This window comes from Oncorhynchus gorbuscha, unplaced genomic scaffold, assembly GCF_021184085.1.
Source record: "Oncorhynchus gorbuscha isolate QuinsamMale2020 ecotype Even-year unplaced genomic scaffold, OgorEven_v1.0 Un_scaffold_346, whole genome shotgun sequence".
In the NCBI taxonomy this organism is placed as follows: domain Eukaryota; kingdom Metazoa; phylum Chordata; class Actinopteri; order Salmoniformes; family Salmonidae; genus Oncorhynchus; species Oncorhynchus gorbuscha.
In genome coordinates, this window is record NW_025745205.1 from 647,937 (window position 1) to 665,826 (window position 17,890).

General features: G+C 41.9%; 1 protein-coding gene and 2 pseudogenes across 2 annotated transcripts; all 3 read right to left on the minus strand.

Moving 5' to 3' along the window:
* Positions 1–1,793: 1,793 nt before the first annotated feature.
* On the minus strand, positions 1,794–5,102 carry LOC124017883 (annotated as a pseudogene).
* A 128-nt stretch (positions 5,103–5,230) lies between these two features.
* LOC124017866 lies at positions 5,231–10,262 on the minus strand (annotated as a pseudogene).
* A 3,522-nt stretch (positions 10,263–13,784) lies between these two features.
* Positions 13,785–16,093, minus strand: LOC124017891 (CD209 antigen-like protein 2). Of its 2 annotated transcripts, none has more exons than XM_046333151.1 (7): positions 15,958–16,093; positions 15,662–15,773; positions 15,518–15,568; positions 15,344–15,400; positions 14,917–14,967; positions 14,548–14,639; positions 13,785–13,915 (listed from the first exon to the last, which is right to left on the minus strand). In XM_046333151.1, the coding sequence occupies exons 1-7, from the start codon at positions 16,063–16,065 to the stop codon at positions 13,787–13,789; spliced, it is 600 nt and encodes a 199-aa protein (XP_046189107.1). In that variant the 5' UTR covers positions 16,066–16,093; the 3' UTR covers positions 13,785–13,786. The 2 variants fall into 2 exon arrangements, with proteins under 2 accessions (XP_046189107.1, XP_046189106.1); XM_046333150.1 differs by having other exon boundaries at positions 15,662–15,737; positions 15,958–16,080.
* Positions 16,094–17,890: the final 1,797 nt, after the last annotated feature.

A 17,890-nucleotide genomic window follows, 5' to 3' on the forward strand; every position in this document is an offset into this window, starting at 1 on the left:
CTCTACGCCACGCCCACGGATGTCAGTTTTTCTCCGCAATGAGTCTGGATCTGAGTACCTCTCCGAACATTCACCACCGAATGCAAACGCATCTGGGTCTGTCTGATTGGTCCAGAAACCGATGGGTTGGGCCAGAGCCAGAACACACTGGATTAAAACTATGGTTAGAACATATTTTATTGGCTTGAATAATCTGATTGATTCAAGACGATCCAATCGCTGATAACTTTATTTTATACAACAGCCCTTCTGTAGCTCAGTTGGTAGAGCATGGCGCTTGTAACGCCAGGGTAGTGGGTTCGATTCCCGGGACCACCCATACGTAGAATGTATGCACACATGACTGTAAGTCGCTTTGGATAAAAGCGTCCGCTAAATGGCATATATTATTATTATTATTAGTGCCCCCCATCACCACAAACAACTTCAATGATGGCAGTCTCAGACTAAAGTATGTGGTGAACGACAGCAGCTGAAGAATTTAGTGTGAGTCCTCAGGCTAGCTCAGGATCAGATCTCTGTAAAATGAACAAATTGTCAGACAAGCCAGAAATAGAAATAATGGAATACGAATGCACAAGTAAATTATATAAAACCTATGGGACACAGACATGAGGTGTTTGTGCGCAGTGTTGACATACAATAATGTTTGTAACAATGTAGCGACCCACATTTTTTGGGGGGAAAGGTATGGTATAAATAATGAAATTCTCCTCAGAGTACTGCATGACATTGAATCGATGAGTTACTATCCCAAAAAATTGCTTGTGTCCCATAATATTTTATACTAACTTTCACTATGGAGTACTTACTAAGGATTTCATTTCTCAGGATGGTGTAGAAGGTTCCAAAGACCAGAGAGCCTCTCTTCCTGTCCACATGCAACACATCCTGGAAGATCCACTCCCTAAGCAGTGGTGTTAAATATATAAAAAAGAATAGTAAAGCTACATTTCAAACTGTAGAGTATAAACTCAGCAAAAAAATAAACGTCCTCTCACTGTCAACTGCGTTTTCAGCAAATGTTTAAATATTTGAATGAACATAAGATTCAACAACTGAGACATAAACTGAACAAGTTCCACAGACATGTGACTAACAGAAATGGAATAATGTGTCCTTGAAAAAAGTAAGTGTCAGTATCAGGTGTGGCCACCAGCTGCATTAAGTACTGCAGTGCATCTCCTCCTCATGGACTGCACGAGATTTGCCAGTTCTTGCTGTGAGATGTTACCCCACTCTTCCACCAAGGCACCTTCAAGTTCTCAGACATTTCTGGAGGGAATGGCCCTAGCCCTCACCCTCCGATCCAACAGGTCCCAGACCTGCTCAATTGGATTGAGATCTGGGCTCTTCGCTGGCCCTGCAGAACACTGACATTCCTGTCTTGCAGGATATCACACACAGAATGAGCAGTATGGCTGGTGGAATTGTCATGCTGGAATACTCTCAAGAACTCTGCAGTGAATTCAATGTGCCAAGATCCAATTTAAATATCTTCAAATTAGACACGTAAATTCCTCATGTCACTTCCAAGAGGAGGTTTAGAGCTCAGCTCAATGAAGTTGAGACCCTTCTTGCTACAGCACAATCCATCAAAGGCTAAATCTCCGATATCTTTAGACTCCCATCTGAGAATGTGGGCTCTTCCTTTACTCCTTCGAAAATAATCTGTGAAAAGGACCTTTGACTATCAGTGAGGAGTTATGGACAGATGTTTGCCACAGGGTATACTGGTCCTCTACTAATATAAAAATGAAATAATCTATTTTTTTTTAAAAATGTTGTACAAATTGTATTACACCACAGTGAGACTCCATAGAATACAGACATGTCTCCTGATTGTAAAAGACGTACATCTGAAAGCAGTGGAGGCTGCTGAGGGGAGGACGATTTGTAACAACTGGAACGGAGTAAATGGCACATAGAAAACATGTGTTTGATACCATTCCATCAATTCAGCTCCAGTCATTACCACGAGCCCATCGTCCCCAATTAAGGTGCCACCAACCTCCGGTGTCTGAAAGTGGATCTTACATGCATGTGTTTTGGCATTGCTCCAGCCATTACCACGAGCCCGTCGTCCCCAATTAAGGTGCCACCAACCTCCGGTGTCTGAATGTGGATCTTACATGCATGTGTTTTGGCATTGCGGGGAGACGGACAGAGTTTGCCAATCTATACATCCTGCTGCATAGAACATATTAGATGTAGTTTGATATGCCCCCGTGGCTGTCTTCTTAATGCTTAGCAGGACTTTGTTCTTGATCTAAACAGAGAACATGTGTTTATGACTATCACATACTTTGCTAAAAAATGTATTCTACCAAGGTGGGCTTCTAATTCCTGTCCTACATTTAAAATGTGGATTGACCAGGTTGTTGACTTTCTTCCTCTTGAAAAGCTCACTTGTGACCTCCGCGAGAGACGGCGCAGGTTCAATTGACTCTGGTCTCCACTACTCAACTATATTTCAAACTGGACAGAATGGGGAGATTAAGGTAATGTGTGTATATACATGCTGTAAAACAAGTTATTTGCTCGTTGTCTCAGTTAAAGCTGGAAATAGCTAACACGTTCACGGATAGTACTGCTGCAAATTTGTTGTTTGTTTATTTTTTATTTCTTCCACATCTGTGAATGTGGATTGTTTTGTTTGTTGATTGAAAAACAAGAAAACTTAAATACTTCCAATAAAACAATACTAAAAAACACATAGACCCAGTCTTCATATGAAAACCCCAATAGTGTGGAGCCATTCCCCTTACAACTAGGGACAGGAATGATTCCCTGGTCTGGTCACATGGTGAGGGAAAACTCCTGGCCCTGCCTATCATTATTGTGAAGTTGCCCCTAGATGCTGATCTTGGGGCAGTTCTGCATTTTTTTAGGACAAATGTTTAAGCTTAGGATTGGGGAGAGGAAACTGATCCAAGATCTGTAACCTAGGGGAAACTTCACCTTGGAACACTCAGGGCAGCATAATATCCTGTGACCTGCCACCAGTGTGGACAAGGAGATGCTTCTTCATGTGGCCAGACTGGGTGAAGCACTTCCCACAGTAGACACATTGAAATGGTTTCTCTCCGGTGTGGACTCTCTCATGCATTTTCAGCTGGTGGCTGTGGGAGAAGCGCTTGGTGCAGTGGCTGCAGCCGTACGGTTTCTCACCCGTATGGACCCGCATGTGCCTCTGCAGGTGCGCCGGCTTGGGAAAGGGCTTTCCACAGAGGCTGCACCGGAGCTGCCTCTGGGTGGAGTGAGACATCAGCTGTTGTGGCTGCTTTTCTATGCCTTTCGATGAAGTGAAGCCTCTGTTGAAATTCGGGAAGTTGACTGGCTTCCCTCTTCGGGAACCTGGAGGAGAGTAACACTTGGGGATGAAAAGCTGTTTCGTGTGGACAGTCCGTTGAAATCTGGCAACTTGGACCTTGATCCTACAGTTGTCCCTTGTTCTGCATGTTGAGTGTCAGGGGGACATGTTGTCTGTCCAGACTCCATTCCCCTCTTCCTCTGTTGTCCACAAGCTGCCTGCTGTCTGAACAGACCTCTCCAGATGTCAACTCTTGGCCAGTTATGCTCCATTCTGAACTCATATCTGCCTCCACTTTAATGGGAACTGAGTCCACCAGCACCACATCAGGCAGCCAGTCCAGAGAGCCCAAAGCAGACATGTAGACCCCAGAGTTACCAGGCGCCCCTCTCCTCTCTGGATGTTCAGACAGCCTCTTGGAGTCTGGCCCTGCATTGTGAGGAGCATTCACAGTTGGGTTGTCAGTCTCTTGGTTCTCTGTCCAATGGGACAGGCTGTATTCTATGGGTTGATGGTCAGTTTCCCAGGTCACACCCTCAGCAACCTGATGGTCCTGTCTTGTTCTGCTGTATTGTGACGCTGGATGCTGGAACGTCTGGTTTTCAGGTTCTATATTGAGTGAGGTGTCTGGAGCTCTGTGTCTGTTGCCCTGCTGGTCCAGGTCTGTGGGTTCAGTAGATGATGAAGAACCTTGTTCTGCCACAATGATCTTCTCACTGCTCTCACCAACTGGTTGGACAATCTCTGAAATGGGTCAACGTAAAGCACAGCATCAGCTTCCTGTAGTGAAGACGGATTATTTTTTGCCTTATTTATTAGTTATGGCTTATGACTAAGAAGTTAATCAAAACCAGCAATAACATTGAAGGCTTTACTCAACATAAAGTGTATATTGTATGGACTTAAGTTGAACAAAATAAGTTGAACAAAAATACCTTCCGGACTGCTGGTGCCAAGGTTCTCCATTTTGATAAGAGGCATCTCTTGCATATCTGCCATCTGTTTTGTATTCACCAGAAACAATTTAATAGAAAAACTCCCCCACCACCATTTGAAATATAAAAACAAACTAATACATTTGGGCCTGTGTATGACAACTGACCGGCATGCCCACATCCTTGTCTTTCGCTGTGCGTCCTGCGTCTCTCCAGCTGGTGGCATCCTGCATAAAATTTCTCCTTTACGCTCGGCACAGCGATTCTCCACTGCACCAGAAAAGAGAAACCCTCAAACGTTATATATTATACATTACCCATTCTTTTTTTACGTTTTCAAAGATGGTAAAAAAAAACTAAACAGTATCCAAGTATGCCTGTTGACTTTCCTTGAAGCTCCCTCTAACCCGGGCAACAAGATCTGTGTCCCGCTTGCTGACAGTGTGCCGGAGGGCTCCGAATTTCTCTGCGCTTCGTCGAGAATTCTGGAATTTTGTCAGCAGCAGCTTCCTCCGCAGGTTATCGATTTCTCTCTGGCTATGGGAAATTTCCAAACGTAAGGCAGCATGGCCATCATCTACAAGTTTACAGATTTCAGCAACGGCTGCATTTGCCAAAACCTCAACGATGGAGGCTAGCTGAGCGTTAAAGGCGACTGTATCGTACATGTCCTTTGCACTATGTCAATGTTAAACACTTATGTTATAGTAATTTGAAACTTAAGTGCTCAGTCAACGTCTTGAGACTACACAATGAAGGCCATGGACGTTACACTATTTTTTTATAAACAAACATTTTCGGCTACTTCCTGGATAATTTCTCCGAAATAAAGGCTGGCTTTTCAAAATAAAGGTTGCTTACACATACGACTTATGTTCCAACATTGCCACCTGCTGCTGAATCATATCGTATGTTGTTCCTACTAAAAAGCAATCAAATGTTTTAAAAACCAGCCTGTTGTGAATTAAATCAAAACACACACTGTCATCCAAAAATGATTTTACTATTTAGTTCAAGTACAAAAATACAAAATCAGAATACAACTGAATTATAAAGGAATAAATACATTCCATCAATTAAAAGTAAGTAATTTGTTGAGTAGGCTAAGGGTTAGTAGTCTCCAAAATAACTGAAGCACTACACTGAGAATGCACTCTAACTCTGAACACTAACAGTAAAAATATATACAAAATCTGAATATAGAATGGATAAATAGCCAATGGGATTTCAGATAGTCCTCAGCGATAGCAAAACAACTAGATACCATTTTGCTTTTTGTTTTTACAATAAATGAGAACGTTGTAAATAAAAAAATAAACATTGGTAGTAATAACATTGGTAATAGGTGTGTATGCAGTGAGCATATTAGCACATTATGTCATTCACAGTAACCTGTAAGCACAATGTACTGGCTTCTCCTCTAAGTAACTACAGGGGTTCAGGATCAGATCTCTAAAAGAAACACAGAACAGATTGTCAGACACATTCCTTCATCTGGAAACATATGGTACATGAAACTGTCCTCAGAACCAACACTGCATGACATTGAATTAACAAATATATATTTTTTGCCTGTTTACCATATGCTTTTTTTTAAACGTATGTTGTTGTCGATACTAACCTTCCCTGTGGAGTACTTCCTGATGATTTCATTTGTCAGGATGGCATTGAAGGTTCTGCAGACCAGAGACAGGTTCCAGTAGCCTCTCTTTCCATCCACACGCAGTACGTCCCGGAAGATCCACACCAGCGACTCAAGAGGAAGCTGCAAGAAAGTGCATCATTTCAATGGTTCCAGTGTTTTAGCTGCGTATTTTGGTGAAGTGTTTGTTGTTGAACATTTGGTTCCTAAAGCAGTGGAGTTGTATATAAAAGAGGCCAGGAAAGTCACTAGGTAGGCTACATGTCAAACTCCAGAAGGCATTTATGGGTGATTCCTCACAAAACTAGAAACAACAATGATGATTTGGGGGATTTTCACTCAATTTAATCAATATTAGTGTCCCGTGGAGGAAGGATTGTTTACATTTGTATCTTAAATCATATTTAAGAACCCTTCTATAGATTACATTATGAATATCCCCCAAATCACTGTATTTTTTTGGTTCTAGTTTTGTGAGGAATCATCATAATATAAGTATATTTATTATATGAATGGTAATCCAATCGTTATTTTCAGTTGAATCCTGTATGGCGAATCAAAACAGTGTCAGCGGTTTGGCTAACTGGGCTATCTGAATTGTGTCCCACCCACCAACCCTTCTTTTACACTACTGCTACTCTCTGTTCATCATATATGCATAGTCACTTTAACCATATCTACATGTACATACTACCTCAATCAGCCTGACTAACCGGTGTCTCTATGTAGCCTCTACTTTTATAGCCTTGCTACTGTATATAGCCTGTCTTTTTACTGTTGTTTTATTTCTTTACCTACCTATTGTTCACCTAATATATTTTTTGCACTATTGGTTAGAGCCTGTAAGTAAGCATTTCACTGTAATACCTGTTGTATTCAGCGCACGTGACAATTTGATTTGATTTAAATATGATATTAGGAAAGAAGGAAAGTAATTTTCTGGTTGTTCTATGTGAGATAAATCTACAGGTACTGTACTTACCTCCAGGAGATGAGGTTTCCCCAGACCATGGTACCTCTGAGCATTCTGGGAATAAAGAAGAGGTGAGTGAATAGCTAGGTTCTAGAGTACTGATCTCTGAGCTGTATTGAATCAGTGAGATAATCAGACATTGTCTTTTCATTTGGCCTACCTCTCTCCCCTACCCTCTATAAGACCAAACATATTAAGCCCAACCATTGACAGTTTACCATTCCAGTCAGCACTCTCTCTCCTTGCAACTGCTGGGTTGCCATGTCCGTTTCCTGGGCCAGTAGTGCGCCAGTGTCCGGGAACCTGTCGCTTTGTTCTTCTTCCATGTCGATGTCCGGAAAGAGGTCATTGTCACGCTCTTCCTCCGCCTTCCTCTTTCCTGCGTCCTAGTATAAGTGTAGCCGGGCAACGAGCTCTCGACCACCAACAGGCCTTGTTCGCCCAGGCACCGGTCGAAAGCTTCCTGGAAGGCCGACGCCGTCACGTTCACCTTGTGTTTCCTCTTCATGTGGTTCTTGAAATTCTTCTTGTTCAGTCTGATTCCGCAGAGATCGCACTGGACCTTGGTGGTACGGCACCAGGGTGGCACGTCCATCTTGGATTCGGCCAGGTATCTCCTCAGGGCCTCCTCGTTCTCCGCAGCGATGTACTCTTCGTGGTGTTTCCTCTTCATGTGAACCTTGAAGTTCTTCTTGTTTAGGATGATGCCGCAGTGGTCACACTGAGTCTGTACAGGAACTGCGTCCCTTTGGGAAGGTCTTTGCGGTCTCTCGGTCTCAATCAGCGGCGTAGGAGGGCAGCTGTACACTTCGGGCGAGGAGGGTTCCGAATCCTGGCGTGTGACCGGATTGTGACTGGAAGAAGCATCTGGTTTTTCCATTGGAGGTGTGTCTGTGTTTAGAGTTTGAAGAGCGACTGGTAAGCTCGGAGGGGTGGCAGGTCTGGAGCTGGAAGGGACAGCAGGTATAAATGTGAGAGGCAGGACAGGTGTGGATGTTGAATGGGCGAGAGGTCTCTGGGCTGGAGAGGGATGTTGCTGGAGGGGTGGAGCAACAGATGGAGATTGAGCTTGAACACGGGCAGGTCTTTGAGTCCCGTTCCGCTTTCTGCAAGCTCTGAAATGTTCTATAAACAACGCTTTTCTGCAGAGTACATGGTCACAATAGCTGCAGTGGTAGTGAGGGTAGTCTCTGCACGTCAGTTTGCAGTTGTAGACGATGTACTCTGACAGAAAAGGGTGAAAATAAAACAATCAGTGTAAAAAAAAGAATGTTAGATAGTGACTTTAAAAAGTAAAGTGTACAAGGACATTAGCACGTACAACATGGCATTCGTACAACTCAATTGAACAACTACAAAGCATTACTGAGTACAAGGAAATCGTTATTTTCTGACACTGCGGTTTCCAAAGTTCCCCTCACCGTCATTCTGAACTGCACTTTTCAGGTGGCTCTGGATGTGTGGGATGATCCGGTGTAACTCGTTGGGTTTGAACGCAGACGGTCGGCAGAAGGGGCAGTGGTAGAGGGAGCAGCACGTGGTGCACGGTTGTATCTTGGGAGTTTCACCAACTCGGAAACTGGTAATATGTTGCTGTGGAAAAACAAAGACAATAATGAATAGTCAATAATAAAGAGAAAATGTTCCGAAAATCCAGAGACGCAAATTTACATGGTCCCAAATTGGGGACCAATAGTTCAGCAACATGCAGATACAAAATGTTTTGTATAGAAATGACAATTCTTTGTTTCCTACATTAATACATCAGAAAGCCATGTCCTGTCTACTCTACAAAAACAGTATGTGGACATCTGTTCGTCCTCCCTTTGCTGTTATAACAGACTTTCCACTAGAAAACAGCCCCAGACCACTATTCCTCTTCCACCGTTATTGTCTGACACAGTTCATACTACACATTGGGGCAGGCAGATTCTTCCCTAAGACTGCCAGATGGTGAAGTGTGATTCATCACTCCAGAGAACGAGTTTCCACTGCTCCAGAGTCCAATGGCGGCGAGCTTTACACCACTCCAGCCGGCACTTGGCACTGTGCATGATGATCTTAGGCTTGTGTGTGGCTGCTCTGCCATGGAAGCCCATTTCATGAAGCTTCTGACGAACAGTTATTGTGCTGACGTTGCTTCCAGAGGCAGTTGGTACTGGTAGTGAGTGTTTCAACCAACAACAGACGATTTTTACACTCTACGCGCTTCAGCACTCAGCGGTCCCCTTCTGTGAGCCTATGTAGAATACAACTTCGCGGCTGAGCCATTGTTGCTCCTAGACTTTTCCACTTCACAATAACAGCACTGACAGTTGATCGGTGCAACTCTAGCAGGGCAAAATTTTGACAAACTGACTTGTTGGAAAGGTGGCATCCTATGATGGTGCCATGTTGAATGTCACTGAGCTCTTCAGTAAGGCCATTCTACTGCCAATGTGTGTCTATAGAGATTATATGGCTGTGAGCGTCTGCTAAATGACTTAAATGTAAATGTAAATGTGTGCTCGATTTTATACACCTGTCAACAATGGTGTCGCTGAAATAGCCAAATCCACTCATTTGAAGGAGTGTCCACATACTTTTGTATATATAGTATATTTCTATCCACAAAAATGTTATTTACTATGTGTACAGTTTCTTACCTTCCTGGGTATGTCACTGGAACTGACTATGGGGTCAGGGGTCATTGCGGGGGGCCCAGTGTCCTCATTGGAACTGACTATGGGGCCAGGGGTCAGTGTGAGGGGCCCAGCCTCATCAGTTGGTGCTGTGGATACCTCTTTCCACAGAGCGTGCTGATTGCCATTGACACCGTCCACCTCAAGAGTGTTAACTGGAAAAGAGAGAGTGAGAGGTCAACTTGACCAATTCTTGGCAAATCATTAGCTCAAAGTCTGACAACAGGCATTTAGAAAAAATCGGTAGCCTACCTTCCTCTTCGTCCGCATCATCGGCATTCGCCGCGGGTGAATCGCTCGACGAACTGTTGATTATTGGTGAGTCGCCGGTGACAGGCGTCAGCCCTTTGCCACTCACCGACCTGTACCTCGACTCCGCCAGGCTGAGTTGCTTCTCTAGCAATAGGATTTGCTCCTTGCTTTGAGAGACTTCTACACGTAACGCTCCACAGCAATCGTCCACTAATTTGCAAATCTCGGTCACAGCAGCTGAGGCTAATATGCCCATGACAGAGCTTATCCGTTGATGCAAAACACGCGTTACCGACATTTTAAACACTTGTTTTTGTGAAACCTGGTCACAACTACTGATAACTATGACGATTCAAATGAATTCAAAACGTCTAATAAACGATTTTGTCCCCAGTTTGTTCACGAAGTAGTAATATTTGTAAGAATCCCTGGATTGTTGTCAATGCGCCGCCATCTTTAATAACTGTCTTTGCGCACGCATCCGATCAGCGTTCAGAAAGTTTAGATAGAAAGCGCCACCTACCGCGTGGAGACTAGAATGTGCATTATCCAGAGTCAAATCTTTGAGCACTAAATATTATCTTGGGACATCTCTGACGACAGCTTGCTAGAGAGGAAAACGAATGAATTATTCCTATGGTTTGCAGAATCATCGTTTAACATTGAGTAAATCAATGTTTTTTTTTAAAATTATGCTTATTGGTTATCATGTTATCATGTTATAAACTGAGCACTGGAGTTATCTTAACCCCAGACAAACTATATGGAGGTTGTATTAGTCTCAAGATCTTGTGCAAAGTAAAATGATTAATTTCCAGTACATCATATATGTTTATTGTTTTTACCACAGATATAGAATGACCAAGACAACGTGATCTGCTGCACCATCGAGAGCATGGCTGCATCACTGCCTGGTATGGCAACTGCTCGGCCTCTGACCGCAAGGCACTACAGAGGGTAGTGCGCACAACCCACTACATCACTGGGGTTAAGTTTCCTGCCATCCAGGACCTCTACACCAGGCGGTGTCAGAGGAAGGCCATAAAAATGGCCAAAGACTCCAGACACCCTAGTCATAGACAGTTCTCTCTGCTACCGCACGGCAAGCAGTACCGGAGCAAGAAGTCTAGGTCCAAAAGGCTTCTTAACAGCTTCTACCCACAAGCCAAAAGACAATTGAACAGCTAATCAAAAGGCTACCTGGACTATTTGTATAGCCACTCCCACCCCTTTTTTACGCTGCTGCTACTCTCTGTTATTATCTACGCATGGTCACTTTACCTACATGTACATATTACCTTAAACGCGTGTTACCTTAATTACCTTGACTAACCTGTGCCCCCACACATTGACCCTGTACTGGTACACCCTGTATATAGCCTCCACATTGACTCTGTACTGGTACACCCTGTATATAGCCTCCACATTGACTCTGTACTGGTACACCCTGCATATAGCCTCCACATTGACTCTGTACTGGTACACCCTGTATATAGTCTCCACATTGACTCTGTACTGGTACACCCTGTATATAGCCTCCACATTGACTCTGTACTGGTACACCCTGTATATAGCCTCCACATTGACTCTGTACTGGTACACCCTGTATATAGCCTCCACATTGACTCTGTACTGGTACACCCTGTATATAGCCTCCACATTGACTCTGTACTGGTACACCCTGTATATAGCCTCCACATTGACTCTGTACTGGTACACCCTGCATATAGCCTCCACATTGACTCTGTACTGGTACACCCTGTATATAGCCTCCACATTGACTCTGTACTGGTACACCCTGTATATAGCCTCCACATTGACTCTGTACCGGTACACCCTGTATTTAGCCTCCACATTGACTCTGTACTGGTACACCCTGTATATAGCCTCCACATTGACTATGTACTGGTACACCCTGTATTTAGCCTCCACATTGACTCTGTACTGGTACACCCTGTATATAGCCTCCACATTGACTCTGTACTGGTACACCCTGTATATAGCCTCCACATTGACTCTGTACTGGAACACCCTGTATTTAGCCTCGCTACTGTTATTTTATTGTTGCCCTTTAATTATTATAAATTTATTTTTTACTTCAGTTTATTTAAGTAAATACAATTATTTTTCCTAACTACATTGTTGGTTAAGGAAGCATTTGACTGTAGGGTGTTGTATTTGGCACATGTGACAAATACAATTTGATTTGTCAGCGATGTTTTTTAACGTTGCTTATTGGAAACCCTCTTATCCAAATAAGGCCGTTAAAACATTCTTTGCCAAATGTCCCATCCAAACACACCTCTATCCACACCCTTCACTCGATTTAACAGAGCCTTAGCCATGCCAAAGACAGGCTCAATAAAGACTCAATAAGTACATTGAAATACAGACTTTCAGTCATATCAGACCTTTTCTCATCCCATTTTATGCTGTCAACAAAAAGCACCATATCCATGTTGTTATATTGCCCCTTTTAAGAGCCAGAGATTATCGTAGACAATACTGCCATCTTCCAGAAAGTACTAGCCTATGCAATGTCATAAAGTACTTAAAAAAATGTTTATTACAGGGAAACAATACAGGTTGAGGTACATAAAATGGGCAATTACATTTGAAATTGCATCACATTTAGCCCTTTGGCGAACACATAAAGTCACTTACAGTCAGTAGTAAACAAAGCCAATGTTGAAAGCAGTTTGAAAAGGTGTCAAGCAATTAGCAATATCTTGTTGACTAACAGCGATAGTTGTGCACGCAGATGAATGGGTATTGTGTGCCACATCCGAGGTTCCTCCAGCCCTGGCCCACTACAAAAGACAAACAAAAATCGTAGTAGTTTTATCTGGCATATTTTAACACGTCATACAGTTCTGGGACCAGGCTACCTGTCATTACTTTTCAGGTAATATCATACTAATGTGAGTGTTCCGGATTTACATTTACTATGTCTAGTCCACGAGACCAGGCGGAACATCTTTAAGTTCATGTCTTACCAGCAGATTGCAGGTACATGCAGGAGTTGCTGGTTGCGGTGCTCTGGCTGTACCAGTTGGTGTAATACATTCCTGAGCGGTCGATCCACATCCAATATCCCTGAGGAAACAAAGAGTCATAAGTCTTACCTACAGCTTGTGAGAGCAAAATTGCAAGATTATGTTATAATAGTTTTATTGCATCAAATGGTTGTTTTTTTTGCAACCGAATAGAGGGTTCTTATAACTCTATTGTGAACTGAAAGTGGGCCACTGGGAGATAACACTGACAGGAGATTTATGATGTATTTTGGGTGATAAAACCAAAGAGACCTCATTCCATAGCATGAGTTAATATTTCTGTTCTATATGGTACCTGGGAGAGATGACCCCAGGGCCAGACCTGGTCTCTACACAAAGATAACTGTTTTTACAGCAGATACTGTCTGCTGTGGATTATAAGTATCTTTCATACTAGTCTTAACCTTGTGACCCATTCCATACATCTGTTGTTCATCATGTAGGTTGAAAGGGGTGTATCTTGGCTATAAAAGACCTTTGTACTTTTATCTCTGGATAAGAGCGTCTGCTAAATGACTTAAATGTAATGTAATGTAATCTGGGGGCTCTCAATGAATCAGCTGAGGGTGATTCATTGACCATCCATCATTATCGTAGAGCACTCAATCGATTAACTTTATATGTGTGTGTTCCCTTATTAATACTTAATAATACTTAATATTTAGTTTAGGTATAGCTCTGACTTGAGTGATAAGTTAGCCTCCTCATTTGATAGTAAAGAAATTAACCACCACAAGCTGCAATGCTGTCCCTTACCACTAACAGATCTGATATAATAACTAGCTGCATGATTAAAATATCAGTAGCTATGCTGAGGCACAGAGTTTTTCCTGTTCTTGGGGGTAAGCTCTGGGACCTAGAATTGTTTCTGGTCAGGTCACTATGTCGAAAAACTCACTATGTGAAAACTCACTATGTCGGGCAACCCTTTCTCTCACCTGAGGTAGAATCCACCGATCCAGGCGGTGGCTCTGTTGGCTGTTCTGGTTATCTGTTGCAGGTAACGATACTCGGGGGAGGAGCTGGCGGAGGCCAGGCTGGCGCCCAGTTCATTGCAATGTTCCTGAAAGAAGAGCGGGAGGTGAGGGGTGAGACACGTACACCTTATGGTTCCTAATTGCACTTTTAATTTTTATTTATTTAAATGTAGCCTTTAGGCCTATTCAAATCCAGATAGGTCTTATTCGAAAGACATAAACTATAGAATAGGCTAAACATATTCTGTCAAACCTTGAAAGACTTATTTGCACTGTTTATTTATTCGCACTAATATAGGTTATTTTCGTAGGCTACTTACTTATTTTAGGCTGCTATACAGGCAAAATGCATGTCCTGAAGCCTATTCGTTTTTAGCATCAGCCAATGTTATTTTTTTAAAGTGTTATGAAGTATGTTATAAATATCGATTTGTTTTATCTGATTCTATTTAGGATTTTTACAGTTAGGTAGGCAAAAGGCATATAGCCTAATGATAATTATCGACCTATTCGTTTTTAGCCGAAGCCAATTCAGTGTTATAAAGAATATTATAGGCTCAGGTTTTATCTGATTATTGATGACTTTATATATAAATGTAGAATTTGTAAGTTATTGAAAATAAAGTTGTTCGTGAGACAATTCCGACAGACTCATCGTTTTTTGTTCCTGCTATTGATGCTGCAAGGGTTTATACCCGATTGCCCGTTGCGCAATTACCTCAGCGTCGAACCAGGACCGAGGAGTGTTCACAAACATGTAACACTTGGACTGGTAGCTGAACCATCCGTCAGGGCAGAAACTGCGTGCCGCTGTGAACGCGCAGATAAAATACAACAATTGTTTGACACCATAATACAAGGAGTTGATATTGACAGGAGTATGAACTTTGATCTCATAATATAAAACATGAACGTGCATTTAGTCATACTGGTGTTTTTCTCCTCCCAGCTAACAGAAAATCAAAAAACACTTGTCTTTCATTGTGTGACCATGCATTGCACGATGTACAGAAAGTCCGCAATCGTAGAACCAATAAAGGTGATAGTTGTTATTTTATATCATTCACCATAAAAGGTGTCAACATACCTTTAGGTGCCACAGCCACCTCGTTAACAGCCTCAGTCTGTACATCATCCTCTGGAAAAGCACAACAAATAAAACAGTCCTCGATATTACTATTTAGCCACCAGCAAATCACTATGTCAGGGAGTAATAGATACTATATAAATATGTTTGTTTTCATAGGTATATTTTATAGGTGACAGGTAGTTAAAATAATTTGTTTCGTACCTATGTGAAGTATGACAAAACAGAATGCCTCAAATATAATTTATCAACAAATGAGGCACATAATACACAACACAATCTCACACTCACTTCCTGCAAATATATACAAACAATATTTGCAGCAGATTTCAATGTGAAGTAAATGTAATTGATCAGGAAATGAGGTGATGCTCCACAATAGACAGTGATGCTCCTGCTTGATTAAAGCCTATAGAGAAGAACTGACCTGGGGCGTCACTCAGCTTCTCCTCTGCTACAGGAGCCTCAACCTCAACAGCCTCTTCTGCAGAAACATGGAACAAGGAAATCAATTTGACTTTCATTCAACTGGGAATTGGGAGAAATATTGATTCAGTGCTCTATTACTGCTCTCAGTACAAACATAATAAGAGCTACAAACCTGGGGCACTTTTTGGCTCTTCTACCGCCACAGCATCGCTCTCCACAGGAACTTAAAGGGAAAACACAACTATTGTCATTATTTAGTAACAATGAATTACCCTGTGCTGTATTAGTGACATTGTTGAGTATTTGGCTGACTTACCTGCTGCTGCCCTAGCAGAGAGGGCGACACAAAGTAGTGCAAAGATGACCAGAACCTTCATGGTGGTGCTGCTTGTCTGGATGAAAAGGGAGAGGACGTGTTGGAGAATCAACTAGAGAGAGTGATACACAATCATTTCAGACTATTACTAGACAAGAATATTTCCCCACAGAAGACAACCTTAAAATCTAGCTACAAGTTCATCACCACCACAGTAAATACATACATTAAATTAAGAAAGGGTGAGAAAATAAGACAAGTTGACACTCAGGGAACAGACACTATAGGACTCTTACCTGTTGTAGTAGGTAAATCACTGTTGTTCTCCTCAGGTACTCTTCCTCAGGTAGGCCAGTGATGGAGTGGAGATTTCTCCGCTGTTTATGTACTGTTCTGTCCAGCATGATTTCACTGACGCACGTGCTGTGAATTACGAAACAGCATTGGACTTTGACGGTTTATGATTTTGTATTTATACTTCAGATGAAAAATCCCATGCTAGGAATTCAAATATAGCACTTTCAAGGTCAGCAGAACATGGCCAGCCCCTGTTTGAAGGTGTGTTCCTGTAAGAGATTGCAAAATAACACAAACGTCCTTATTGTGATCGTGTATGGAACATTGCCAAGGAAGTCACGTTTATTATTTCCCGACCATAAACCATTTCCTTTTCATCCAAGGAGTGGGTCAGACATGAAAGGATTTAGTTTGACTTAAATTAAATACAATACTGAAGCAATATCATCAAGGTCAATATAATACCAATATCATTATATTATACATCTTATATATACTATATGGCTTTGTGTACATACTTCAGATCTGATTTCGAATTCAAATACAGCATTTATCAAGGACAAGGACAAGAATGTGTGTTCCAGTAAGTGATGATGAAACCATAATGGTGATAAGGAAATTGTAAACATGGAAAATCAATACGGACATGGATTGATTCAATTTACAGTACGTTTTTCTCAGCACTATTGACCTTGAGATAACGTAGGGGTATGTTAATTTATTTATAATCACTTTATTGTTCTTTTGCAGCGATTTGTCTAACATTTCCAGTCTCTCCAACTTAAAGCTGCAATCACCAGTTGAAACAATAACAAATCCTGCCCTGTTCCTGTAAAAAGCTGAGGGATGGGGTTGTAAAAATGTTACCACTCGGAAATTCACCTTCCATCGATCACAATGATAGTTTTAGCCATGTTTTGAGGCTATATAGTGTTTGTTTATACTTACTTTATTTACACTCATTGAAGTAAAACAAGTTTATAATTTGGATTATGATGGGTTACGACAGTTGACCTAAACTCAGCATTTAGGAGTTATATTCTTCAAGAATCAATGGGTACATAGCATTAATTTATTAGTCCAAAAATGGATGTAGCAACAGCAGATTGCAGACTCTTCAATGTATATCGGAGGGACAAAAGCAGTAGACCAATTTCCATCCTGTATGGAATGTCTTTATCTTATTTCTTGAAAAGACAATCCACATTGACAATAAATCTTTACTGACAACATGACATAATAGATGCCAACAGCCTAAGTCAAACAGGTTTTGTCGAGCCCTTTTCACCACTGTCTTGGTGTGTTTGGATCAGGACAGATCGTTGGTGATGTGGACACCAACAGTAGACTAAATTAAGTGGGGGACAAATACCAAATGATTAGGGTGATGCACATGGGCTACTAACATCCTACTACACAACATACACTTAGTAGTCTAATGTCCATTGCAATAGACTAGCATCTTTTTCCAAGCTGCTTCACAATGCAGAAACAGAAGATAGGCTCCTGCTCATGTGAGGCGTTCCGGCTCGCAGAAGCCAAGGCTACTTACGACACAGGCAGCTGGTGGCACCTTAATTGGGGAGGACGAGCTCATATTAATGGCTGGAAACACATGGTCTCCATGGGTTTGATACCATTCCAGTCACCACATATTGATGATACATTTAAGTTAGTCTGAAACATAATATTTTTTCATGTCCGACTCACTCCTTGGATGACATCAAGTCAGTTAAGGAAGCAGTTTATGGACAGCAAAGAATTAAAGGTGATCTCCAGGGCACTGTTCCAGACATGATCACAATAAGGACATTGTTATTATTTTACCACCGCTTACTGGAACACAGTAAGTGACATTGATAAAGGCTGTATTTTAATTCATAATCTGGCAGCCTGGTCTCAAAGACTAGACGTAACATAGTAAACCCAAAT

What these genes read in the sequence shown, in the direction of transcription:
- LOC124017891 (XM_046333151.1), bottom strand. Translation starts at nt 16,065, where the DNA reads ATGCTGGACAGAACAGTACATAAACAGCGGAGAAATCTCCACTCCATC. An exon ending in GAAGCTGAGTGACGCCCCAG is followed by an intron (nt 14,968 to 15,343) that starts GTCAGTTCTTCT and finishes GTGCTTTTCCAG; the next exon opens with AGGATGATGTACAGACTGAG. An exon ending in GGTGGCTGTGGCACCTAAAG is followed by an intron (nt 14,640 to 14,916) that starts GTATGTTGACAC and finishes GCGCGTTCACAG; the next exon opens with CGGCACGCAGTTTCTGCCCT.